This window comes from Balaenoptera borealis (genome assembly GCF_965194805.1).
Source record: "Balaenoptera borealis genome assembly, chromosome: X".
Lineage (NCBI taxonomy): Eukaryota > Metazoa > Chordata > Mammalia > Artiodactyla > Balaenopteridae > Balaenoptera > Balaenoptera borealis.
The window spans coordinates 69,988,324-70,015,197 of record NC_138881.1 but is presented as its reverse complement, the minus strand read 5'-3'; the positions used below and the strand labels follow the sequence as shown (position 1 = coordinate 70,015,197).

Genomic DNA, 26,874 nt, shown 5'->3' with positions numbered 1-26,874 from the left:
TTATTTTAAGTTTGTTATTTTGTTTCTATTTTAAATAGAACTGTACAGTAGTCACACACCTGGACAGTTATCCTAGAGAAATAAATACTTACATGCACACAAAAAACCTAAACATGAATTTTCATAGCAGCTCTGTTTGTAATAGCCCAAGGCTGGAAATGTCCCAAATGTCCTTCAGAGAGTGAATGGATAAACAAACTGTGATACATCTATGCAATGGAATACTACCCAGCAATAAAAAGGAAATAACTCTTGATATATGCAGCAACTTGGATGGACTCAAGGGCATTGTGCTGAGTGAGCCAATCTCAAAAGGTTACTTATGTTTTAAATAGATAGTAAATTCTGTATTTAATTATCAGAATGTTAAAACAGAGATAAAATGAAGATGTGGTCTTTACAGAGAATTTTGGACCAGTACACTTTAAAGGTAAGTTGCTTTAAATTCCTAAGTATACTACTTCAATGTAAAAATAAAGTATGAAGTTGTTAACTTGAAAGCTCAAGTAAATGTGACAAAGTTCAAGTAAAGCTTAGTAAATCTTTTTTTGATTCATAGCCTGATTCTCTTTCTAATATATGAAAGAAGCAAAGCAGATTTAAAGAGATTCAAAGAGGACAAGGAAGAGAAATATGAAGAGAGAACAGCAGAGTTTTGAAATTTTATATAATACATAATTTTTTTTTGAAAGGATGCATGAAAGTGTTTTTTTTTTTTTATAGCTACTTTATTTATTTATTTTTGGCTGTGTTGGGTCCTTGGTTCGTGTGAGGGCTTTCTCCAGTTGCGGCAAGCGGGGGCCACTCTTCATCGCGGTGCAGGGACCGCTCTTCATCGCGGTGCGCGGGCCTTTCACTATCGCGGCCCCTCCTGTTGCGGGGCACAGGCTCCAGAGGCGCAGGCTCAGTAGTTGTGGCTCACGGGCCCAGCTGCTCCGTGGCATGTGGGATCTTCCCAGACCAGGGCTCGAATCCGTGTCCCCCGCACTAGCAGGCAGACTCTCAACCACTGCGCCACCAGGGAAGCCCTATATAATACATAATTTTTATTTTACAACAATCAATCTTTAGTTGCAAAGCTAATTAGAATTTAATTATTTTCATTTTTCTTAATAAGTTATGCCTGTTTTGTCATGGGTGAAGAAGGAAGGTGGGGAAAGAGTAGAATAAATTCTACCTATATCTCTCTTCTACATTAAGGTTAATTGAGTGAATAATGATGCCAATTTGTTTTATATTTAGTCTTATAATATGAATTCTGCTTTTACACCTTTTGGACTTAAACTGGCCGAGGAGTAAAGAGTAATTAGAATCAATGTTAATTTATAAGCAAGGGACACAAGGCATGTGACAGGAAGAAACTGTGATTTATATATATTTTTAAACAATTTAATCTATTTTCCTTTAAAGTGACACCAATATTTCTTTAAAGAAAGTACATAATGATAAATATTAGATAATTTACAGTTTCATGACTATAACAGAATTCAAAGTCTTGTAATGAATAATAAATTTATGGATTTAACCTCACAACATTCCAGTAAGGTTGGTTAAAGTGTGACCATTCATAGCAAGTGTTTTAAGACATTTCATTTTTTTTCATTCTTTCCTTTAATTTCTTTTTCTTTTTATTCTTCCTTTCTTTTTCTTTCTTTTCTTTTTCTTCCTTTCTTGCTTTCTTACCTGCTGTGCCTTTTTCCTCCTTCCTTCCCTTCCTTTTTTCCCTCCTTCTCTTCCTATCTCCTTCCTTCCATTTTGAATACTATCATCGAGTACTATTTGCTCGATGAACTACGGTTATTCATTTGGTTTATTTGGTGAACTATGTTATTCATTTCTATCACAGCCTGTGGAATTTGTAGAGGAAGCACAGGTCACGTTGGCATCTTCTTAGAAGCAGACAGAAAGGTTCCACAGCTGTCTCTTCCTGAGTTCAGTTTTCCTTGTTCAGGTTTGCATGCTTTGGCCAGTCTGGTAAATGTGCTGAGTCACGTGTAGTACTTTCAGTGAGCCCTTCGCGTTCTCATTTTAGGCAAAGGATCTAATTTCTCTGAGACATCAACTCGATTAACAACACAGTCCTGTAAATGAAAAGGCAGGAGGGGCCAGAACTGGAAATCTAGTGTGAGGAGAGGGTGCTATGGATGTGGAGGGTCAGGGCATGTGGACAGGGATGGGTGTAAGAGTATCACAAACCTGGGTGGGAAAGGGAATCTGGAGTCGCCAGAATCACTTCTGAGGGACATAATTCAGAAGTAGTTTTTATAAAGAGAGGGAAGATAAAATATACAGTGTCAGAAATTAAATCACACGGTACTTGAGCTGAATATTTAACAAAAAATATATACATAAGAAAATAGTTTTAAGTAATTTTTATGGCTATCTGAAAATTAGTCACTGAAATTACTTTTACATATAGTAGGTACTCATAAAAGTGTTGTGTTTTGGACATGCTTTTAAAATTTAAAGTCTCTAAAAGAGTCATTTAAGGAAACAAAGGTATAGCTCACCCCCCCTCCCCCACCAAAAACCCTTTATATAGCTGATTTCTACATTTTCTTTTCAAATTAGTGGTTTGGAAAAACCACTGATTAACATATGTCTTATTTAATCTTGTAGCTAACTCTTATTATTGTAAAAATTTTTGTCAGTTGATTGCTGAGCAAATTCTAGTGTTAAATGTCAGTTCTGTCAGAAATAGTACAGCAAAGGACCTTTATGGAGTGGTGTAAATCTCTGAAAGGTAACAGAGGATAAGAAAATTACCTTCCCTTCTTCCTTCTCTGTGGAATGGCCAAAGAAGCCAGTGTTCTTCTCTACAAGGTATGTTGTTATATTCAGCTGAACTGACCTCAGAGACTACGTTTCATTAAATTTAATTTTGAAATGGAATTGCAGAGTTTAAAAGCCTTAAAATGTGGAGAAAGAGCATAGTACATTGAAAAGATTTTTTTTAAATTATGCTGAAAATCATAATGCATTCAGTTATTATACAAGAATAAGTAATTTTTAAATGAAAATACGGAGTGTGGTTAGAAAATCAGTTTCAAGGGGCCCTAAAATTAAGTATTAATATTGTATTTTATTTTAAAAGAGAAATATAGGGCTTATAAATTTTTCATTTATAGAATTAAGGTATAATTTACATAGAGTAAAACTCATTGTTCAGATTCTCGTGATAATGGAACTAATTTGTATCTTGACTGCATCATTGCCATTATTGTGGTTGTGATGTTGTAATATAGCTTTGTAAGATATTACCTTGGGGGAGACTGGCTAAAGGGTAAACGGGATCTCTGTAGTATTTCACATAATTGCGTGTGAGTCTACAGTTGCCTCAAAATACAAAAGTTTATTTTTTTAAGTTACTTTTTTGTGTATAGTTCTGCGAACTTTGACAAATGCATACAGTCAGCATCAAGATATAAAACAGTTCCCTCACCCCCCAGAATTTCCCCATTATAAGTCAGTTCTCCCTTTACCCCTTGACAACCACCAATCTGCTTTCTGGCCCTATGGTTTTGCCTTTTCCACAAAATAATATAAATAGGAAGACAGTATATAGTGTTTTGAATCTGGCTTTATTTATTTAGTATAGTGCATTTGAGATTCATCTATATTGTTGTGTGTATCAGTAATTTCTTTTTTTTATTGCTGAGTAGTATTCCATTTTATGATGGTACCATGGTTTGTTTATCCAGTCCCCAATTAAGGGGCATTTGGGTTGTTTCCTGTTTTTGACAGTGACAAATAAAGCCACTAGAAATATTTTTGTACAGGTTTTATGTGAACATAAATTTTTATTTCACATCAGTAAATACCAAAGTGGTGGGATTGTTTGATCATATGGGAAGTGTATGTTTAACTTAATGAGAAACCTCCAAACTGTTTTCCAAAGTGCTTGTACCATTTTGCATACCCATCAGCGATGTATGAGAGTTCCAGTTGCTCTGCATCCGTGCCATTACTTGGTATTGTTAGTATTTTTTATTTTAGCTCTAGTAAAAGGCATAGAGTAGTATCTCATTGTGATTTTATTTTGCATTTCCCTAACAAATTATGACATTGAGCATCTTTTCATGTATTTCTTTGGAGAAGTGTCTGTTCAGGTTTTTTGTCCATTAAAAAAATTGGATTGTTTGTTTTCTTATTACTGAATTTGAGTTCTTAAAAATATACTCTGAATACAAGTCCTTTATCTGATATGTGATTTTCAAACATTTTCTCCCAGTCTGTAGCTTCTTTTTAATTTTCTGAACAGTATATTTTGAAGAGCACTTTTTGACTTTGATAAATTCCAGTTATCAACTTTTTTCTTTTTCTTTTTTTAAATGAGTTGGGAAGTGCTCCCTCCTCCTCTGTTTTCTTTTCTTTTTTTTAAAATATTTATTTATTTATTTATTTATTTATGGCTGTGTTGGGTCTTCGTTTCTGTGCGAGGGCTTTCTCTAGTTGTGGCAAGTGGGGGCCACTCTTCATCGCGGTGCGCGGACCTCTCACTATCGCGGCCTCTCTTGTTGTGAAGCGCAAGCTCCAGATGCTCAGGCTCAGTAATTGTGGCTCACAGGCCTAGTTGCTCCGCGCCATGTGGGATCTTCCCAGACCAGGGCTCAAACCCGTGTCCCCTGCATTGGCAGGCAGGTTCTCAACCACTGTACCAGCAGGGAAGCCCCAACTTTTTTCTTTTATGGATTATACTTTTTTAAAAAAATATATTTATTTTATTTATTTATTTTTGGCTGCATTGGGTCTTTGTTGCTGCACGTGGGCTTTCTCTAGTTGTGGCAAGCGGGGGCTACTCTTCGTTGCGGTGCGTGGGCTTCCATTGCAATGGCTTCTCTTGTTGCAGAGCACGGGCTCTAGGTGCACGGGCTTCAGTAGTTGTAGCATGCAGGCTTCAGTAGTTGTGGCTCACGGGCTCTAGAGCACAGGCTCGGTAGTTGTGGCACACAGGCTTAGTTGCTCCGCGCCATGTGGGATCTTCCCAGACCAGGGCTCAAACCCGTGTCCCCTGCATTGGCAGGCAGGTTCTCAACCACTGTACCAGCAGGGAAGCCCCAACTTTTTTCTTTTATGGATTATACTTTTTTAAAAAAATATATTTATTTTATTTATTTATTTTTGGCTGCATTGGGTCTTTGTTGCTGCACGTGGGCTTTCTCTAGTTGTGGCAAGCGGGGGCTACTCTTCGTTTCGGTGCGTGGGCTTCCATTGCAATGGCTTCTCTTGTTGCAGAGCACGGGCTCTAGGTGCACGGGCTTCAGTAGTTGTAGCATGCAGGCTTCAGTAGTTGTGGCTCACGGGCTCTAGAGCACAGGCTCGGTAGTTGTGGCACACAGGCTTAGTTGCTCCGCGGCATGTGGGATCTTACCGGACCAGGGCTCGAACCCATGTCCCCTGCATTGGCAGGCGGATTCTTAACCACTGCACCACCAGGGAAGCCCTGGATTATACTTTTGATGTTGTATCTAAGAAATTTTGAATTAATGTTTGTTTATGAGGTATGGTATGGGGACGGATTTTTGTATATCAATATTCTATTATTCTGGCACCATTTGTTGGAAAGACTGACCTTTTCTCCATGGAATTGCTTTTACATCTTTGTCAGAAATCAGTTGGCTGTATATAGCCAGTTCTGTTATAATGCAACACATATGATCTTAAAAATCACTGTACTACTGCATAATTGCGTAGTAAAAAATATGACTTATGGAGAAAATGGAGTTAGGGGTTTAACACTAAAATATATAACCAGTGACACATTAAAGAAAGATAGGAAGCTGTTAAAAATGATGGCATTGTTTTATATTTTCTAACTGATTGAGAATAGATAAATACTACAATAAATATGATACCTTACCTTGAAAAAATCCTGAAATTTGCTTGTATAATCGGCATCAGAAAGTTTGCAGTTTGTAAGTTATTGTGAAGTAGTGGGAGGTAAATTATCTGGAATTGGGAGTTCTAATACTACGGGTGAACAGAAGTGGCTTATAACACACATGATGTGCTGAAATAGCTGGTAGATATTTGAGGTGTGTGCATGTATGTATTTCTGCTTGGCTCAGTTCAACTAGGTGCAGTTTTCTAGTGTTTCACCTATTATTTCTTGCGGGCAAAATTGCACATAAACCAAGCTGAAATTTGAAATTCATGTTATATTCGCCAAGCAAACTCTAGTGTTAAATGTCAGTTTTGTCAGAAATAGTACAGCAAAGGACGTTTGTGAAGTGGTATAAATCTCTGAAAGGTAACAGTAAGGTATCAATCGCATTGGAACAAATTTGCAGTTTTAAAACAAGCATAGCAGAGCCGACTGTATATGTCAGTCTATTCTTGGACGCTGTTTTGTTGCATTCATATATGTATGTGTGTGTGTAGCCTTTCTCCAGTACAACACTGTCTTGATTACTATAGCTTTATAGTAAGTATTGAAGTCAGGTAGTGTGAGTCCTTGAATTTTCCTTTTTTATTCAAAATTGTTTTGGCTATTCTATTTCCTTTGTCTTTTTATATAAATTTTAAATTCAGCTTGTTGATTTTTACAGAAGAAATCTTGCTGGGATTTTTATTAATGTTTCATTGACTCTGTAGATCACTTTTGGGAGAATTGACATCTTTAACAACATTGAATCTTCCAAATCATGACCAGTATCTCTCTCCATTTACTTAGATCTACTCTGATTCCTTTCATTGATGTTTATAGTTTTCAGCATGCAAGTCTTGTATATACATACTTTGTATATTTATACCTGTGGATTTCATGAGGGTTTTTTGGTGGTGTTATAAATAGTACTTTTAAAATTTCACCTTTCAATTTTTTATTGCTAGTATATAGAAATAAGATTGATTTTTATATATCAGTACCTTTAGCTCTTTGAAGACCATAAACGAAATGGAAGTTCACCAAAGCCAAAGCAAAATTTGCCTTTCTAATATTTTAAAAAGTGCAAATTACTATCTTTTTTTGTCTTAGTCTGTTTTAAAAATTAGGTCACTATGACAGTGTTGATTTAATTGTTGTCCTTTCAAAATTGTTGAATCATATTCCTGTATAGACATGAAAACATGTATTTTGAGGATGAGGTTTAACTGAGCAATTTTAAATGCTCCAAAAGAGTATTATAAAATACAGGTTGCTTTCTATTACTGGTCTCTTAATGGTAAGGAGCTTTCTTAATGGTAATCGTAGGCCATCATGAGTAGGTTTAATTCATAGTTTAGTTTCTTTTGGTATTTTCTATTTTCTGAAGATCTTCAGATATGTTTTTGTGTAATATTGTTATTATAGATTTTGGACTCAGCAAGGAATCAGTAGATCAGGAGAAGAAGGCCTACTCATTTTGTGGTACAGTGGAGTATATGGCTCCTGAAGTAGTAAATAGAAGAGGTCATTCCCAGAGTGCTGATTGGTGGTCATATGGTGTACTTATGGTAAGTAGTTTTTTTTTTTTAAATTATGCCAATATACAATTAGTATTGTTTCAAATTTTAATCTGAGTGTTGGAATGTGTTAGGTGAGAATAGGGTTCTCAAGTTCATGGCTGTTAAAAAACTTGATTGGCTAGCTGTTATACAATAAAAATTAGGGTTTTGGTGTTCTGATTTCTTTTAGTTGCTAGATTAAAAGGTAAATGGCAGCATTCTTTTATAAATTATTCAAATTTAAAACTTAGATAAAGGCCTACCAGATTTTAGATTTCAGAATACTGTGTTTAGTAGTTGCATGGTATTTTAACTAGGTATCACAGAATTTAGCACCTTATGGTATATTATCTTATTGTCACATTTTTTCAAGCATGTCCCTAGAAAGATTGTAAACCTCTTAAGGAGAGCAATCCTGTCTTCTACTACTTATAATCTCCCACAGTATCTAGCATAATGAGCATATGGACTGACTGATTTGGTATAAGATTAAGCATAGAATTTGTAGTATTAAGTAGGGTGATAAATGAATAGCTATTGAATCAGACACAATTTGCTTTAGAAGCCTGATAATCCATTTTTGCCTATTTATCACTGAATTACCGTATGATGCATCAATATATTAAGTGGCTGTTATGAGCCTGGCATTTGGTAAGGGCAGTGGGGTGGGAACAGACTAGAAGTACAATATTTGGCATTTTCCATGACCTAAGAAAGCATGCTATCTGGTTGGGGAAACAAATGGAATAGCTAAATAAACTGCCTGGAAATACCTCAGGAGTTCAGGCAAGAATTCATATAAGTTGATGTAAGAAAAGTGGAGGAGATAGAACTTAAATTAAGCCCTGAAGGATGGATAAAATTCAAATAGCTGTGTGTCAAGAAGAATAGTATTGTGATAGTATTAGGAAAGACCTGGAGAACCAGTTTGACTAGAGTAGTAGTGGAGAATGAGGGTGAAGGTGGAGGAAATGAGGCTATAAGCCTATAAGGATTTGCACACAATACTCTGGGCGGTAGGAAACTTTTGTAGGTTCTTGAACACGATGGTAAGTAGAGAAAAAATGTACTTTAGGAAAATTAGCCTTGGTAGCATTATATAAATGGATTGCAAATGGAGGAAACTAAAAGTAGGGAGACCAAGAAGTTCTCCTTAGAAGACAGTTGTTAAGATTATAGAATGAAAAAAAGGAAATCTTAAAGACATTTCAAGGGAAGAAGTGGACGACCTTAGTAACAGATTAAATGCCACAGATGAAACAGAGGGAAAGGGTCAAAGATAGAGATACCTCTAAAACTTCAGGGGATCAAAAGAAAAGTAGTTCAATAGAAAAGAGATAGCTGGGAAGGACAGCTGATTTTGAAAGTGGGGAAAGAATTTATTTTTAACACATTGCATAGGTTACTGTGGGTTAGTGTTTAACCCCTTGATAGTAATGAATTAGGAGAGGGCAGTGGAGAGAGCGTCAGAATCATCTGAAGACCTTAAAAAACAACAACAACAAAAAAAAACTACCCTGCCAGCCAGTATATCGTTTATTTGAGGGGCAGGTGTGATTCCAATGTACTATCCTTCTCTTTTTCTTTTTGTTGTTGCCTTTCCACCTCTTACTCCTCCAGTCTCCAGGAGAGAACCATTACTTTAGGTTTGGGGGCAGGGGACTGGAGCTTGAGAGAGATGATCCCCATACACCATACTTCCCTTCGTCTTCATTACCTTTCTGTGACTCCTACCCCTATCTCTTCAGGCTCCAGTTGAGAACCATTACTTTAGATGTGGAAGGGAAAACTGGGGATTGAGAGAGATTGAAACTGGAATCAATTTGAGAGTCATCAGTCATCAGGAGAGAGTTGAATGGATAAGCTAACTAAGGCTGTAAGTTCAAATAAATGAACAGAGGACTGAGGCCAAAGCCATTATTGAATCTAAGCTTAAGATTTAAATATTAGCTTGGGGATTAACCAAGATGGCAGAGTAGAAGGACGTGCTCTCACTCCCTCTTGCGAGAGCACCAGAATCACAGCTGGCTGCTGGACAATCATCGAAAGGAAGACACTGGACTTCACCAAGGAGGATACCCCACGTCCAAGGACAGAGGAGAAGCCACAGTGAGACGGTAGGAGGGGAGCAATCAGAGTAAAATCAAATCCCATAACTGCTGGGTGGGTGACTCACAGACTGGCGAACACTTATACCACAGAAGTCCACCCACTGGAGTGAAGCTTCTAAGCCCCACGTCAGGCTTCCCAAGCTGGGGGTCCGGCAACGGGAGGAGGAATTCCTAGAGAATCAGACTTTGAAGCCTAGTGGGAATTGATTGCAGGACTTCGACAGGACAGGGGGAAACAGAGACCCCACTCTTGGAGGGCACACACAAAGTAGTGTGTGCATCGGGACCCAGGGGAAGGAGCAGTGACCCTGGGGGAGACTGAACCAGACCTACCTGCTGGTGTTGGGGGGTCTCCTGCAGAGGCGGGGGGTGGCTCTGTTTCACCGTGGGGACAAGGACACTGGCAGCGGAGGTTCTGGGAAGTGCTCCCTGGCGTGAGCCCTCCCAGAGTCTGCCATTAACCCCACCAAAGAGCCCAGGTAGGCTCCAGTGTTGGGTTGCCTCAGGCAAAACAACCAACAGGGAGGGAACCCAACCCCACCCATCAACAGTCAAGTGGATTAAAGTTTTAGGGAGCTCTGACTGCCACAGCAACAATCAGCTCTACCCACCACCAGAGCCTCCCATCAAGCCTCTTAGATAGCCTCAACCACCAGAGGGCAGATAGCAGAAGCAAGAAAAACTACAATCCTGCAGCCTGTGGACCAAAAACCACAGTTACAAAAAGATAGACAAGATGAAAAGGCAGAGGGCTATATACCGGATGAAGGAACAAGAAAAACCCCCAGAAAAACAACTAAATGAAGTGGAGATAGGCAACCTTCCAGAAAAAGAATTTAGAATAATGATAGTGAAGATGATCCAGGACCTCGGAATAAGAATGGAGGCAAAGATTGAGAAGATGCAAGAAATGATTAACAAAGACCTAGAAGAATTAAAGAACAAACAAACAGAGATGACCAATACAATAACTGATATGAAAACTACACTAGAAGGAATCAATAGCAGAATTACTGAGGCAGAAGAACGGATAAGTGACCTGGAAGACAGAATGGTGGAATTCACTGCTGCGGAACAGACTAAAGACAAAACAATGAAAAGAAATGAAGACAGCTTAAGAGACCTCTGGGACAACATTAAACGCAACAACATTCGCATTATAGGGGTCCCAGAAGGAGAAGAGAGAGAGAAAGGACCAGAGAAAATATTTGAAGAGATTATAGTCGAAAACTTCCCTAACATGGGAAAGGAAATAGCCACCCAAGTCCAGGAAGCACAGAGAGTCCCATACAGGATAAACCCAAGGAGAAACACGCCGAGACACATAGTAATCAAAGTGGCAAAAATTAAAGACAAAGAAAAATTATTGAAAGCAGCAAGGGAAAAACGACAAATAACATACAAGGGAACTCCCATAAGGTTAACAGCTGATTTCTCAGCAGAAACTGTGCAAGCCAGAAGGGAGTGGCATGATATACTTAAAGTGATGAAAGGGAAGAACCTACAACCAAGATTACTCTACCCGGCAAGGATCTCATTTAGATTTGATGGAGAAATCAAAAGCTTTACAGACAAGCAAAAGCTACGAGAATTCAGCACCACCAAACCAGCTCTACAAAAAATGCTGAAGGAACTTCTCTAAGTGGGAAACACAAGAGAAGAAAAGGACCTACAAAAACAAAGCCAAAACAATTGAGAAAATGGTCATAGGAACATACATATCGATAATTACCTTCAACGTGAATGGATTAAATGCTCCAGCCAAAAGACACAGGCTTGCTGAATGGATACAAAAATAAGACCCATATATATGCTGTCTACAAGAGACCCACTTTAGACCTAGGGACACATACAGACTGAAAGTGAGGGGATGGAAAAAGATAGTCCATGCAAATGGAAATCAAAGGAAAGCTGGGGTAGCTATACTCATATCAGATAAAATAGACTTTAAAATAAAGAATGTTACAAGACACAAGGAAGGACACTACATAATGATCAAGGGATCAATCCAAGAAGAAGATATAACAATTATAAATATATATGCAACCAACATAGGAGCACCTCAATACATGAGGCAACTGCTAACAGCTATAAAAGAGGAAATTTACAGTAACACAATAATAGTGGGGGACTTTAACACCTCACTTACACCAATGGACAGATCATCCAAAATGAAAATAAATAAGGAAACAGAAGTTTTAAATGACACAATAGACGAGATAGATTTAATTGATATCTATAGGCCATTCCATCCAAAAACAGCAGATTACACGTTCTTCTCAAGTGCGCACGGAACATTCTCCAAGATACATCACATCTTGGGTCACAAATCAAGCCTCAGTAAATTTAAAAAAATTGAAATCATATCAAGCACATATGGTCATATCTGACCACAACGCCATGAGATTAGAAATCAATTACAGGGAAAAAATCCTAACAAACACAAACATATGGAGGCTAAACAATACGTTACTAAATAACCAAGAGATCACTGAAGAAATCAAAGAGGAAATCAAAAAATACCTAGAGACAGATGACAATGAAAACACGACGACCCAAAACCTATGGGATGCAGCAAAAGCAGTTCTAAGAGGGAAGTTTATAGCTATACAAGCCTACCTAAAGAAACAAGAAAAATCTCAAGTAAACAATCTAACCTTACACCTAAAGAAACTAGAGAATGAAGAACAAACAAAACCCAAAGTTAGCAGAAGGAAAGAAATCATAAAGATCAGAGTGGAAATAAGTGAAATAGAAACAAAGAAAACAATAGCAAAGATCAATAAAACTAAAAGCTGGTTCTTTGAGAAGATAAACAAAATTGATAAGCCATTAGTCAGACTCATCAAGAAAAAGAGGGAGAGGACTCAAATCAATAAAATCAGAAATGAAAAAGGAGAAGTTACAACAGACACTGCAGAAATACAAAGCATCCTAGGAGACTACTACAAGCAACTTTATGCCAATAAAATGGACAACCTGGAAGAAATGGACAAATTCTTAGAAAGGTATAACCATCCAAGACTGAACCAGGAAGAAACAGAAAATATGAACAGACCAATCACAATTAATGAAATTGAAAGTGTGATTAAAAATCTTCCAACAAACAAAAATCCAGGACCAGACGGCTTCACAGGTGAATTCTATCAAACATTTAGAGAAGAGCTAACACCTATCCTTCTCAAACTCTTCCAGAAAATTGCAGAGGAAGGAACACTCCCAAACTCATTCTATGAGGCCACCATCACCCTGATACCAAAACCAGACAAAGACACTACAAAAAAAGAAAATTACAGACCAATATCACTGATGAATATAGATGCAAAAATCCTCAACAAAATACTAGCAAACAGAATCCAACAACACATTAAAAGGATCATACACCACAATCAAGTGGGATTTATCCCAGGGATGCAAGGATTCTCCAATATACGCAAATCAATCAATGTGATACACCATATTAACAAATTGAGGAAGAAAAACCATATGATCATCTCAATAGATGCAGAAAAAGCTTTTGACAAAGTTCAACACCCATTTATGATAAAAACTCTCCAGAAAGTGGGCATAGAGTGAACCTACCTCAACATAATAAAGGCCATATATGACAAACCCACAGCAAACATCATTCTCAATGGTGAAAAACTGAAAGCATTTCCTCTAAGATCAGCAAAGAGACAAGGATGTCCACTCTCACCACTATTATTCAACATAGTTCTGGAAGTCCTAGCCACGGCAATCAGAGAAGAAAAAGAAATAAAAGGAATACAAATTCAAAAAGAAGAAGTAAAACTGTCACTGTTTGCAGATGACATCATACTATACATAGAGAATCCTAAAACTGCCACCAGAAAACTGCTAGAGCTAATTAATGAATATGGTAAAGTTGCAGGATACAAAATTAATGCACAGAAATCTCTTGTATTCCTATACACTAATGATGAAAAATCTGAAAGAGAAATTAAGAAAACACTCCCATTTACCATTGCAACAAAAAGAATAAAATACCTAGGAATAAACCTACCTAGGGAGACAAAAGACCTGTATGCAGAAAACTATAAGACACTGATGAAAGAAATTAAAGATGATACCAACAGATGGAGAGATATACCATGTTCTTGGATTGGAAGAATCAACATTGTGAAAATGAGTATACTACCCAAAGCAATCTACAGATTAAATGCAATCCCTATTAAATTACCAATGGCATTTTTTACAGAACTACAACAAATCATCTTAAAATTTGTATGGAGACACAAAAGACCCCGAACAGCCAAAGTAGTCTTGAGGGAAAAAAATGGAGCTGGAGGAATCAGACTCCCTGACTTCAGACTATACTATAAAGCTACAGTAATCAAGGCAATATGGTACTGGCACAAAAACAGAAACATAGATCAATGGATCAAGACAGAAAGCCCAGAGATTAACCCACGCACCTATGGTCAACTAATCTATGACAAAGGAGGCAAAGATATACAATGGAGAAAAGACAGTCTCTTCAATAAGTGGTGCTGGGAAAACTGGACAGCTACATGTAAAAGAATGAAATTAGAATACTCCCTAACACCATACACAAAAATAAACTCAAAATGGATTAGAGACCTAAAATGTAAGACTGGACACTATAAAACTCTTAGAGGAAAACATAAGAAGAACACTCTTTGACATAAATCACAGCAAGATCTTTTTTGATCGACCTCCTAGAGTAATGGAAATAAAAAGAAAAATAAACAAATGGGACCTAATGAAACTTCAAAGCTTTTGCACAGCAAAGGAAACCATAAACAAGACAAAAAGACAACCCTCAGAATGGGAGAAAATATTTGCAAACGAATCAACGGACAAAGGATTAATCTCCAAAATATATAAACAGCTCATTCAGCTCAATATTAAAGAAACAAACACCCCAATCCAATAATGGGCAGAAGACCTAAATAGACATTTCTCCAAAGAAGACATACAGACGGCCACGAAGCACATGAAAAGCTGCTCAACATCACTAATTATTAGAGAAATGCAAATCAAAACTACAATGAGGTATCACCTCACACCAGTTAGAATGGGCATCATCAGAAAATCTACAAACAACAAATGCTGGAAAGGGTGATGGAGAAAAGGGAACCCTCTTGCACTGTTGGTGGGAATGTAAATTGATACAGCCACTATGGAGAACAATATGGAGGTTCCTTAAAAAACTAAAAATAAAATTACCATATGACCGAGAAATCCACTACTGGGCATATACCCAGAGAAAACCGTAATTCAAAAAGACACATGCACCCGAATGTTCATTGCAGCACTATTTACAATAGCCAGGCCATGGAAGCAACCTAAATGCCCATCAACAGACGAATGGATAAAGAAGTCTTGGTACATATACACAGTGGAATATTACTCAGCCATAACAAGGAACGAAATTGAGTCATTTGTTGAGACGTGGATGGATCTAGAGACTGTCATACAGAGTGAAGTAAGTCAGAAAGAGAAAAACAAATATCGTATATTAACGCATGTATGTGGAACCTAGAAAAATGGTACAGATGAGCCGGTTTGCAGGGCAGAAGTTGAGACACAGATGTAGAGAACGGACATATGGACACATAGGGGGGAAAACTGTGGTGAGGTGGGGATGGTGGTGTGCTGAATTGGGCGGTTGGGATTGACATGTATACCCTGATGTGTATAAAATTGATGCCTAATAAGAACCTGCAGTATAAAAAAACAAACAAACAAACAAAAAAGAAATATTTAAATATTAGGGATATAAAAACATTTCTCTCTAGTGAGCTATAATGGTCTTCGTTTTCAGATCTACTTTTTCTTTTAAATATGATTATTTAATGTTCTAGTTATCCGCATTTCTATTAACTCTCTTAGGGAAAATGTTTTCATTATGCTGTGTACAACTGTCTCAAATTAAAATACATATACCAGTGTGTGGTGTGTGTATCTGTGTGTATAGCTTCTTGTTTGGTTCCTTTTTTTTTTTTAAAGAGAGCAAAGGGAATGAGAATGATTATCTTTCCTGAGCATGTATGAATTTGAAATGGCTCAGTACTTATTTTTGCTTTTCTTTCATTGTTAAATGTTTGCTTTAAAAGCTTATCTTTGTTTTAAAAGAAAATGCCTTGTGTCTATTTCCACATTGCTTTGGTTTGGGGAATTTAGGATTGAAAAAATGGTTGGTTACATTTGCTACAAATCACCTCTCATTTGGCCTATGTACTGTGGGGTACCAGAGGTGTATTCCCTTAAGCAACCTAGTTTTCTGGTCCTGTTTTGACCTACTATCATGTAGATCCTGCATGATTTGATGATCATGTATTACAAGTCTCATTCTTATTTCTGATGAATTTCATTGTAAATTCTAAGTTGTACTAAGTTGACTCGTGGTATTTTTTGTTTGTTTTAGTTTGAAATGCTTACTGGTACTCTGCCATTTCAAGGTAAAGACAGAAATGAGACCATGAATATGATATTAAAGTAAGTGTAAACATTTTTTTCTTTTGGGAAAAATTCCTTGCTTTCAGTTTTGAGAAACTTGTTATGGTTTTCATTTGACACAAAAGAACATTTTTCACATTGTCTCATTCCCTTCCACCATATAGGGGACATTATTTGCCATTGTGAAAGCGTTCTTTAAAATTCTTTTTGGGATTTATCAATTTAGAAGTATGGCTAGATTTAAATGAAATTTTCTGAAATCCTCTTTTCCAGAGCAAAACTTGGAATGCCTCAGTTTCTTAGTGCTGAAGCACAAAGTCTTCTAAGGATGTTATTCAAAAGGAATCCAGCAAATAGATTGGGTATTGTTTATTTTCTTAGCTTTTATAACAATATACTACATGCTTTGGGAGGATAATTATAACTTTATGTTTTCTGGCCTAAGTTCATTTACTGCTGCTATGTGTTTATACGTAGAATTCTACGTTTTATGTATGCAGATTCCAGTAAACTCTGTTATATCCATCATTAAAAAATGGAGTGGTCTAGTTATTCAGAACTTATGTTTAATATATATCATTATATCATATGAATGTCTCTTTTGACATAATTCACAGAATTCTCCCTTCTATAGGTAATCCTTTTAGATATTTGAAGATAATTATTTTGTCCCTTCCAATATTCTTCAGGATAAATGTTATGTTTCCATAACTGCTCATTATTTGGCTACTTTCTAGTAGCCTTTCCCTGGATCCAAATGTGATCCTATTACCCTGTTTATGTCCATGTGTTAAAATTTCGATGTCACTTTATTCATTGCATTTTTAATTTGGCCTATAGATATGAGATCATAAATTGAATTATGAAGAAAATGAAAATTGCTTTAATTTTAATGTTATGTTAGATATGATTTTTATTTGATTCAGAAGGCATTTCAGTATTTCATGATACCCTATGTGCTTCAGCATGAACATCAGCTATTTTTTTATTATATTAAATTCAGAGGACCAATTAATAAAGCATCAGATAAGAAATCGTAAACTTTTCACTTCAGGGAATCTATGAAATGTGTGTACTCCTATTTACAGGTAATAGCCTGGAAGCCAGGTAGGCAGATTAAAAAAATCAGACTGGTAAAAAAATTATTTCCATTTTTATAGGTTCAGAAGGAGTTGACGAAATCAAAAGACATCTTTTTTTTGCAAATATTGACTGGAATGTAAGTTCAGTAGAAAGTTCGTTACTGAGTACCTTTAATAAAAACAAAAACTGAAGAGTAAATGGTAATATATGGACTTTGCTGATAAACTTAATCCATTTGTTTTATATTTAGTATGAGATTTTTATTTACAGGTGTAGCATTTCATGCAATTACCTTGAACCAGTAGATGTGTGGATGATATGTAGTAAATTTTTGTTGCTCATTTGTCTTACTTGTTAAATATGGTTAATATTCTCCCCTATTCTAGGTTGGGGAATGTGGGGGGAAGAAGAGAAAGGAGAAGGGGGATGAATCATAGGAGAGATTCTTATAGAAAAATGAATTCTAAAGAATCTAAGATGTTATTTAATTTCAAATGGTTCTTTGTCATGTATTAGAACAAATTACATTTGTTAAGAAGTGAAAATCTTTGTATATAGGTATTTTACTAAATTTTGAGAGAACATGAAAACAGAAACATTGTGAAATTCTGCAAAGTCATGTATTAAATTTTTTTAAGTTGCAACTCCCAGACTAATGAGCTTTTCTTAGAAAAGCTCACTTTTTGTTGTTGTTTACAACACAGCTTTATGTATTTTATGTACTATTAATCATCATAGGTAAGTGTTTTTGATTATTTAATTCTGGCACTGGTATTGAAAATTTTCCCAAAAGAAAAAGTGTCTCTTTTGGTTTCTAAGGCAGAGGTAGAGAGCCACTATTCACTGACCAAATTATTATTTCTTCTGGCTTGTAGAACAGGTTTCAGAAGTTAATATTTTGATTTATTTTTTATAGTTGTAAAACTGCAACACTGCATGGGAGTCTGCCCTTTGTCATATCTGTGTGCATCCCTCTTTCGGTGTCCTTGCATTCCCTTGTCATTTTTTTCTAATGCTTCTCTGCTCTTCCTTTTTCTTTAACTAGAAAAACTAGAAATTATTTTTCCATTATTTTTATATCTAAACAGTTTGTTTATTCCTCTTAAATAATAAAAGAGTGGAATGTGTACATATTTAAGTAAATGAAAATTACTTTAAAGTAATCCTCTATTAATTTTCCCTCACTGTGGGACTGTGAGCTTTTAAAAAAGTAGATTTCCAAAAACCAGTTATGTTGTAAGATATTTTATATGTCTTTCAAAAACATAAATTTTAGGAAGTTAGATTGTTAGACAAGTTTAAATTTGTGAATTCTATAAAAAGAGCTCTAAACAGTGCATCTAATGCATATTTTTATGTGAAAACAAAATAGGTATAATGCATATTTCTTGGAGATAGACTAATTATTAAGTTTGATATCCTAGAATGTTATTAGTTATTTCTGCATGGTAACATTGTGATATGTTCTGTATGGTTATTTTACCAGTGAGAATTCAAGTCAGTTTTTGAAATCCAAAACTGAACAGAATTATTCCTCGTGAATGCAACCTGTGGCATTGCTGCTGTGTTTCTTGGTCTCATTTGATTCTGTACATTATCTCTCAAGTTTAGATGATACACAGAATTTGGTTAACAGGTTAGAATTTAGAATTTGGTTAACAGGTATCTGAAGCCTGTTGAAATTTCATTTATGAAATTGTGAGTATTCTGTTAAGGACTGTGAATATCATGTTCTGCTTTAATAATTTTTCAAGTATTAATACGTTTCTGTGTTATTCTGTTATTTCTTCTAGAAATTATATAAAAGAGAAGTTCAGCCTCCTTTCAAACCGGCTTCTGGAAAACCAGATGATACTTTTTGTTTTGATCCTGAATTTACTGCAAAAACACCTAAAGGTAATGCATGTTTATGTGTAACATCAGGGCTTTTATTCAGTTAGATGGTTAAAAAAGTAAACTAGCTTCTTAGGTAAAAACTAAAAGTTTGCAGAGGGTGGTTTGCCCTGTGTGGAAGTGTGGATCCTATATACAGCATTGCTTGGACACCTTTCAAGTAGAGGCTTTACATGGGAAATATTTACTAGGGAAGCACAGACTAGAGCAAAGGGTGAACGTTTTTTTTTTTTTTTTACTTTAAAAGTTTTTTGACATGCTAATGCATTAGAGGATGGGGGTAGGAGGTAAGATATGAGATATATCACTCTGACTCTTATAGTTTAGAATTTAATGAGGTTTACTTTTATTGGCATCTGTTTCATACATTCATTCAACAAATATTGAATACCTACTATGTACTAAGCAGTGACGGTGCAGAAGTGAACAGAACAGACAAAAATTATAATCTACATGGAGCTTGCATAATAGTATGGGGAAACAGATAATATAAAATAAATCAAATACCTAATATAGTATGTCTGATGATAACATTTAATGGTTTCGTTTATATTCAAAGAAATGTTGACATTTCATATCATAAAATTCTGTGTAGTTCTAATTAAATATAATTATTTGGACATTAGATTCTCCTGGTTTGCCAGCTAGTGCTAATGCTCATCAACTCTTCAAAGGATTCAGCTTTGTTGCAACTTCTATTGCAGAAGAATATAAAATCACTCCGATCACAAGTGCAAATGTATTACCAATTGTTCAGGTAAATTCCACTTAGATTATTCAGATTACGGATAATTATTTCTTTCAGTTATTGCTAATGGATTTACAGTGATTTTTAAGTGATTTTTAACTGCTTCATTTATCTCTGTATAATGAATTAAAGATGTCTCCATATGTTTTGGAAAAAAGCAGACAGTAGTAACCTTTAATTATATTTATGTATTTATGTGATCTCTTTTGGCAAGAAAATGTAATGGGTGATGTATTAGCTAGTTGATTTAATTATTGTATTGGCTTTGGGGATCTAGAAAGTCTACAATTTAGGATCAGTTCAGAATCTGTGTAAACCATTTATAAATACTGATAAAACTTCTGTAGAATTATTCTTGATTTTTAAAAGATTTAAGAAGAATGTATACTTAGGAGAGAAGATACAAAATGTGAAACCATATCATTCTCTTTTGTATTTTACTTTTTAACAAAAACAGATAAATGGAAATGCTGCACAATTTGGTGAAGTATATGAATTGAAAGAGGATATTGGTGTTGGCTCCTATTCTGTTTGCAAACGATGCATACATACTGCTACCAACATGGAATTTGCAGTGAAGGTATTGTCTCTGAGGCTAACTTTTTTTGGTTTGTTTTATATGTGTAAGTTAAATTGCAGGTTAACTGACAGACAGTTTTTCAGTGGAGCAAGTGGAGAAAGCAAAGATGAAATGATGAGGAAAACCTCTTAAGACTTAATATTTTCATTTTGAATTTCTTTCCAAAACTTTATTTTGTTCAATAAAAAAAAGACTTTATTTTGGAGGAACAGTGTGTTTCATGAATGTCTTGCTTTTGAATAATTTTATTTTAATGTAGTATGTTAAGATTGAACAATTGTGACAATTACTGTCACATTTGGATCAAATTATCAGTATAGTTTTAGTTAGGTGGAATATAATGTGTTTTTTATTGTTTCAGTTATAGGAAATTTGTAAATATTAAAATAATGTGAGATAAACATTACTCTTGAGTTTTATTATTTTCTTGAAAATATAACCAAATTGAAATTATGTCATTCATTTTTAGACAAAGAAAATATTTTTCCTCTGAGATTGTTCTTGTCTTATTTCTTAGATCATTGACAAAAGTAAAAGAGACCCCTCAGAAGAAATTGAAATTTTGATGCGCTATGGACAGCACCCTAACATTATCACTTTAAAGGATGTAGGTATTTAAAATCTATGTATCAGCTAAGCTAATGAAGTTATAACTTGGCACTTTATTTTCTTATTGAAACTTTTCATGTCCATGGTATGTTTACTTTCATGCCACAAAATCTTAAGACTCTTAAATTTGCCACTTCAGTTCTTCATTTTCCCCCTGTGATTTTATACTACTACCCTTATTATAAAATGTCAGAAAGGAACTATGATGGTTGGTAAATGAGAGTGTCCTGATTACTTGAATGTATTCTAGCTGTTAACTAGTTAACATTATCACCAGCAACATTTATTATTCTCTAGTACTACAAGTATAGAAGATACAGGAGATTGGGAATCTGCCAAATTCTAGGAGATTTTACTTTCTTGATTGTACAGCAGTTGGCTGTAGCGTTGTGGATTGTTGCTTGGGTGAAATAGTATTAGTCTACTTTTTTTAAAGTGAACATATAACTCATATTAATAGATGTTACTGAATGCTGACTTTTCACGTAAAGAAAATAATGCTCTTTCCTCTGTAGAAAAGGCAGACAAATAAACCATCACCTTGATCAGTTTGTTTTAGATAATATGATATGCATTTTGATTTATAATCCTTAAATAGTATTTTATGTATATGTAAATGTATGTATGTGTGTGGATAGATAGATAGATATATGTCTACACATATGTGTTTGTATGTGTAGATGTAGATATCACATGATCTGAATAGAAGGGTGTACATATTTTTAATATATTCTCCTTGATATAGTATTTGAATTCAACAAATATTTAAGACACCATGTCAGATAATAGACTATGGGGAAGATATTAAAAAACAAATAATATATTTACTGCCAGAAGGAAGCTTACTATCATTAAGGAAGGAAAGTGCCTATAATACAGTAAAAAAATGAGACAGATGCCATTTGAGAGGCACAAAGTTTTATTTTTCCATTTATATTCTTTGATGAAGTATAACAGAAAACTTCAAAAGTTAAAACAATTATATGTTTCACATGGTCTCACAGAACGGTGTAAGAGTCCATTTAGCCAGTTTAACCTTCAGTAGAGCCTGCACTATATTAATACTAAAGGAATAATATATTTTTTAACACTAGAGGTTCATTAGAAAAGCAAAGTAAATATAATTTAAAACGTTTCAGAATTGTAATTATAAATAATATCATTTATAAAATATGTTCTTTTTTAGGTTTATGATGATGGTAGATATGTTTACCTTGTTACGGATTTGATGAAAGGAGGAGAGCTACTTGACCGTATTCTCAAACAAAAATGTTTTTCAGAACGGGAAGCTAGTGATGTACTGTTTATAATAACTAACACAGTTGACTATCTTCATTGTCAAGGAGTAAGTTGTAGTTATATTCTTCCTTTTAATTCTGGGGCTTATATCTTCACAAAATAATATATAGGATATGACACCTAAAATGAATTACTTTTTGTATCACATATTTTTATATGGAATCGCCTAATAAAATTCATAATGTAGTGAAGGTTATAGGATTAGGAAATTGGGTAATACCTTATTAATTTTCTTCACTCTACCTGTTAGCCCTAATTTAATAGCATATTAGCTGTAAAAGTGGTTTGAATTATACAAATATATCTAACCTTGACTTTTAAATTATTAAACCTAATCAAACTTAAAAGTGAAACATAAAAGAGTTATCCAAGGACATGTTGTGAATATTATTCAAATTATACTATGTCTAACATATAAAGTTCTGGCAAGACTGCATATCTTGATTGTTGCCAGCCCCTCCCCCAATACAGTAAGAAATTTGGATTCTAAACATTTGAAGTATTACTATATTGAAATTTCTAGTGGAGAGGCAGCCCTGTTATTTTGCTTCCTATCTCTTCATAAAGAAAGCAAATGAACTGAGTTATCAAAAAAGGTCACTTTTATTATATATATATAGCTAAACAAGAAAACAAAGTCACAAATAATTTAAAAATGTAAGTTTGAATAGTTGTAGTAGTAGATATGTACCCACTTATGTATAAACAATAAAACAATGAACGACTCAGCAATGACATAATGAAAATTCTACAGGTGCCAGAACTCATTTTTGAGTGTGGTTTTATAGAGTACATTTTCAGCATTTTGAAATGTAAATTGTATAATGCTAAAGGAGTAGTTCTATAATAATTCAATTCCTTGATTGTCTTTATCAGCACACTCTAAAATAAAGGATGACCAGAATTTTTGAGAAGAAGAAAATGATAAACCTCTTTTGTTTATTATTTTAGAAATTAAACAATACATCAATTAAGTAAATTAATGACAGACATGTGTTGAGCATTTCTACATGCCAGACATTGTAAAAGGTATTGCAGATTCAACCATGGGTTTAAGTCTTGATCCTTGTCTTGAAAGACCTTTTAATGTAGCAAACTGCTGATTAAAAATAGGACTAGATTAAATGAAGTGGATAGTGTATCAGAAAGAAAATCATCACATAGAGAATTTCAGAATATTTTCCATTTCTAGCATTTCATTTGGTTCTTACTGTTTCTGTTTTTCTGCCGAGTTTTCATGCATTGAAAGCATTTTGTTTTACTTCACTGAAGATAGTTATAGGAGCTACTTTACTTTTTAATTTCTCTTATATTTATTTAGTCTTGTGAATTTTGAACAAAGGCATTTTGATGAGCTATAATTGACATATAATATTGTGTACGTTTAAGGTATACATGTTGATTTGAGACATTTATATACTACAGTATGATTACCACCATAGCATTACCGAGCACATCTATCATATCACAATAATAGCCACTTTAAAATGCTTGCTGTTAGGTCCAACATGTTTTATATTGGAGTTGGAATTGATTTTCTTTTTTCTTGAAACTGTGTTCCATTTTTGGGGGGGAGGGGTTCTTTGTATATCAGATAATTTTGGATTGTGTACTGCACATTTGTGTATTAACTTATGGAGATTTATTATATTCTGTTATTTTTCTCCAGTGATTATTTTTTGTTTTGTTTTGTTTTCAGTGGGTAATTTTCTTAGCAGGGTTTGTGCTGAAAACTTTGCTTTTTGAGCAGCAGCTGTGGTCTCTGTCTATATCTTTTGTCTTTATGAACTACTTTGAACCTCCTCTACACATTTTTGATTCAAGGGTCAGTTTTGGCTCTTTCCCTTACTGTATTCCTCCACTCAGCATTCACGGTTTCCCAGCATTTCTTTTCTGGTCCTCCAGGCCAGAAAGACAGTGGCCTTTTCTTCATGTCTTTACTACTACTGTGTGCCCTAGGGGCTGTACTAAGCTCTAGGCTAAAAGCCACTGACTGATATGGGAACCTACTCATGCAGCTCCCTCCTTCAACCAAGTATGTACTCCCCACCAGAGTCTTCTTTCCTGCTCATTCCCCAGTACCTTCAAGGTAGTTGATTTTTCTACTCAGGTTTTATATTTGTTTACTGTGGGGAGGGGGTGTTGAGTAGGGTCTTAGTCCATTATATCCACAAGTGGAACTGATAAGTGAGTTTTGAGATTGGAAGTGGTTAACAAAACTGGTGGCTTGATAAAAACTGGCACATCTGTCTGACAGAGATAATTTCGTCTGTGTACTTCAGGTTGTCGGGGCCATCATGGTTGGAGAAAGTATCATTTTCAAAATTTTATGATTGAGACATTTCCTTTTCCTGGAAATATATTAACTTACAATGTTTTATTTCACAGATATTTAGTTAGCTATAGAAATGTAAAGCTTTTTTTTTAATGTTCAAGGTTGTTCATCGTGATCTTAAACCCAGTAATATTTTATACATGGATGAATCAGCCAACGCAGACTCCATTAGGATCTGTGATTTTGGGTTTGCAAAACAACTTCGAGGAGAAAATGGACTTCTCTTAACTCCATGCTACACTGCAAACTTTGTAGCACCTGAGGTATTCTTTAAAACTTCAGTATTTGCCTTTCATTCTTTTCCTTTAGTTAAATGTATTTGATATCATGTATGTGTTATGGTAGGTAGGTAAAAGCTGAGTTATCTTGTCCTTTCCCAGCTATAAAGCTCTTTAAATCATTCAATTCTGATAGCTCCCAATATAAATATTCAGACTAATAACTAGCATCTGAAACCAACCTGAATGTAATAATCAGATTATTCTATTCTGTTGGGTTACATAGTGGTTTCGGAATCATACCGTTTTAGAACAGGGCAGAGAGTGAAGATAACCTCACCTTGAACATATTAAATATTCTAAATGAGGAAACTGAGGCTCAAAGTACTTAATAACAGCATTCACTGAGTAACAAAGCCAGGATATTTTCAGATATTTTGGTTTGTGCTGAACATGAGGTGATTTATATTGTTTAGCATTATACATAACATGGGCAATGCCATCCCCGATTATCTTTAAGATCTTCTAATTCATGGAGAAAACAGCTTCACAGGGTTTTTTTTTTTATAAGCAGTGGGGTTTTTCTTGGCAAATAACATTTGTATGTAGATCTTAGAGAGAAGAGACAGGGAAGGTGATGATGAGGAAGTCAAGGGGTGCACGTTTCACATTTGGCAAGCTCCAGCAGTCTGTCAGTTCTGATAATGGGGATGGGAGCTTTGACAGTAGCAACTCCCACAGCAGTGAAAGTATGGGTGATGAAAAATGAATCAGGGATGGCATTGGTCATATAGATTCTTTTTAAGTTTTCTTTGTAAAAGTCAAGAACTGTTCTTATATGTTATGAATAATGCTAAGTCATATGGATTATCGGATGTTTAACACAAATCAAAATACACAGATATCCTCAGGTTAGAAAAATTGAATTTTCCAAGTCAGAAGAAGAATAAAATAATTTGAGGATGAATTCCTATCTCATGTGCATGATTTTTTTTTTGCATTAAATACTAGTCCTTTATGGATAATATTGCATATCAGATATAATACAAGATACAGTATATTTCTTGTATTGAAATATCAACAAATCTGTATTTTAATGTAGCTATTAGAAAAATAATATTTCTAGTGATGAAAATAGAAACATAGAAAATAGGAAAATAACTTTCTAATAGTGAAAAGTTCCCATGTTAAAATTTATTAAATCTTCCTTTAAGATGTTAATGTTGAGGAACAGGTATAACACCTGCTTTACAGGGTTTTTATGATAAGATTTGCCCTGTAAGAAATTATGTATGTATCCAGAGAATGTGCTTTAATCTATATTCTAATTATATTCATAGAATAATGAATGTACAAATTTTTATCACATTAAAATATATGGAAACTGTATTTCCCAAAACAAAAATTGGGATGCATGCATGATCCAAGAAGGGGTTATTGTACTGCCCCCAGGTGTAAGAGATATCTTAGACATAAAAAAATTAGCTTTTCTAGGGCATTTTAATGGTTTTATAGAATAGGAAGATAGAAATTTGAGATTAAGGCTCTTCTGTTAAATATAGGGTATACTGTATATTTCTCATTTCATTAAAATGAAAAATATACAGTATGTTTGTGTTTAGATTAATGGTTAGGTAAACATTTTTAGATTATTGGCTAGGTAAACATTTTCAAATGAGTACAAATCTGCAGAGTAGAATACAGCCCATTGATGCTTTTTATCCTACCAGACTTCCATTGTAGTAAGACACTCTCACCATTGTAATAGTGAAGGTTTTCAGGTGGGCATGTGGAGACCACTTGTCTGTAACTAATGCCTCTAGTGTCTGAACTACCTTTGGCTAGGTTAGTATTTGTATTTTCAAAATGCTTTGAAAAGTTTTATTATCAAGAGCTGAAGCCTCTGCTAGCAATCAATGCATATTTGTAAATTGTTATAAATGAAAAACAGGTTTGGGGTAAGATTTGTTTCTAAAATTTCAGACCCTTTCAAAAATTATTAGTGAAGTGTATGAAATGCATCATTTTTTTAAATTAATTAATTTATTTATTTTTGGCTGTGTTGGGTCTTCGTTTCTGTGCGAGGGCTTTCTCTAGTTGTGGCAAGCGGGGGCCACTCTTCATCGCGG

General features: G+C 34.9%; 1 protein-coding gene across 17 annotated transcripts in view; it reads left to right on the top strand.

Moving 5' to 3' along the window:
* The window catches only part of RPS6KA6 (ribosomal protein S6 kinase A6), a 203,782-nt gene that overhangs the window by 138,450 nt on the left and 38,458 nt on the right, over nucleotides 1-26,874 (top strand). For all 17 annotated transcript variants that reach the window (XR_014239569.1, XM_082377129.1, XM_082377130.1 and 14 more), the window contains 10 exons: nucleotides 7,292-7,434; nucleotides 15,949-16,019; nucleotides 16,254-16,342; nucleotides 17,141-17,199; nucleotides 18,857-18,959; nucleotides 19,583-19,713; nucleotides 20,162-20,284; nucleotides 20,802-20,891; nucleotides 22,080-22,238; nucleotides 24,629-24,790. Coding sequence is in view for 16 of the 17 variants with exons in the window: in XM_082377129.1 (XP_082233255.1) it covers nucleotides 7,292-7,434; nucleotides 15,949-16,019; nucleotides 16,254-16,342; nucleotides 17,141-17,199; nucleotides 18,857-18,959; nucleotides 19,583-19,713; nucleotides 20,162-20,284; nucleotides 20,802-20,891; nucleotides 22,080-22,238; nucleotides 24,629-24,790 (1,130 nt within the window). In the remaining variant the exon portion in view is untranslated. The remainder of the gene's footprint in view (nucleotides 1-7,291; nucleotides 7,435-15,948; nucleotides 16,020-16,253; nucleotides 16,343-17,140; nucleotides 17,200-18,856; nucleotides 18,960-19,582; nucleotides 19,714-20,161; nucleotides 20,285-20,801; nucleotides 20,892-22,079; nucleotides 22,239-24,628; nucleotides 24,791-26,874) is intronic.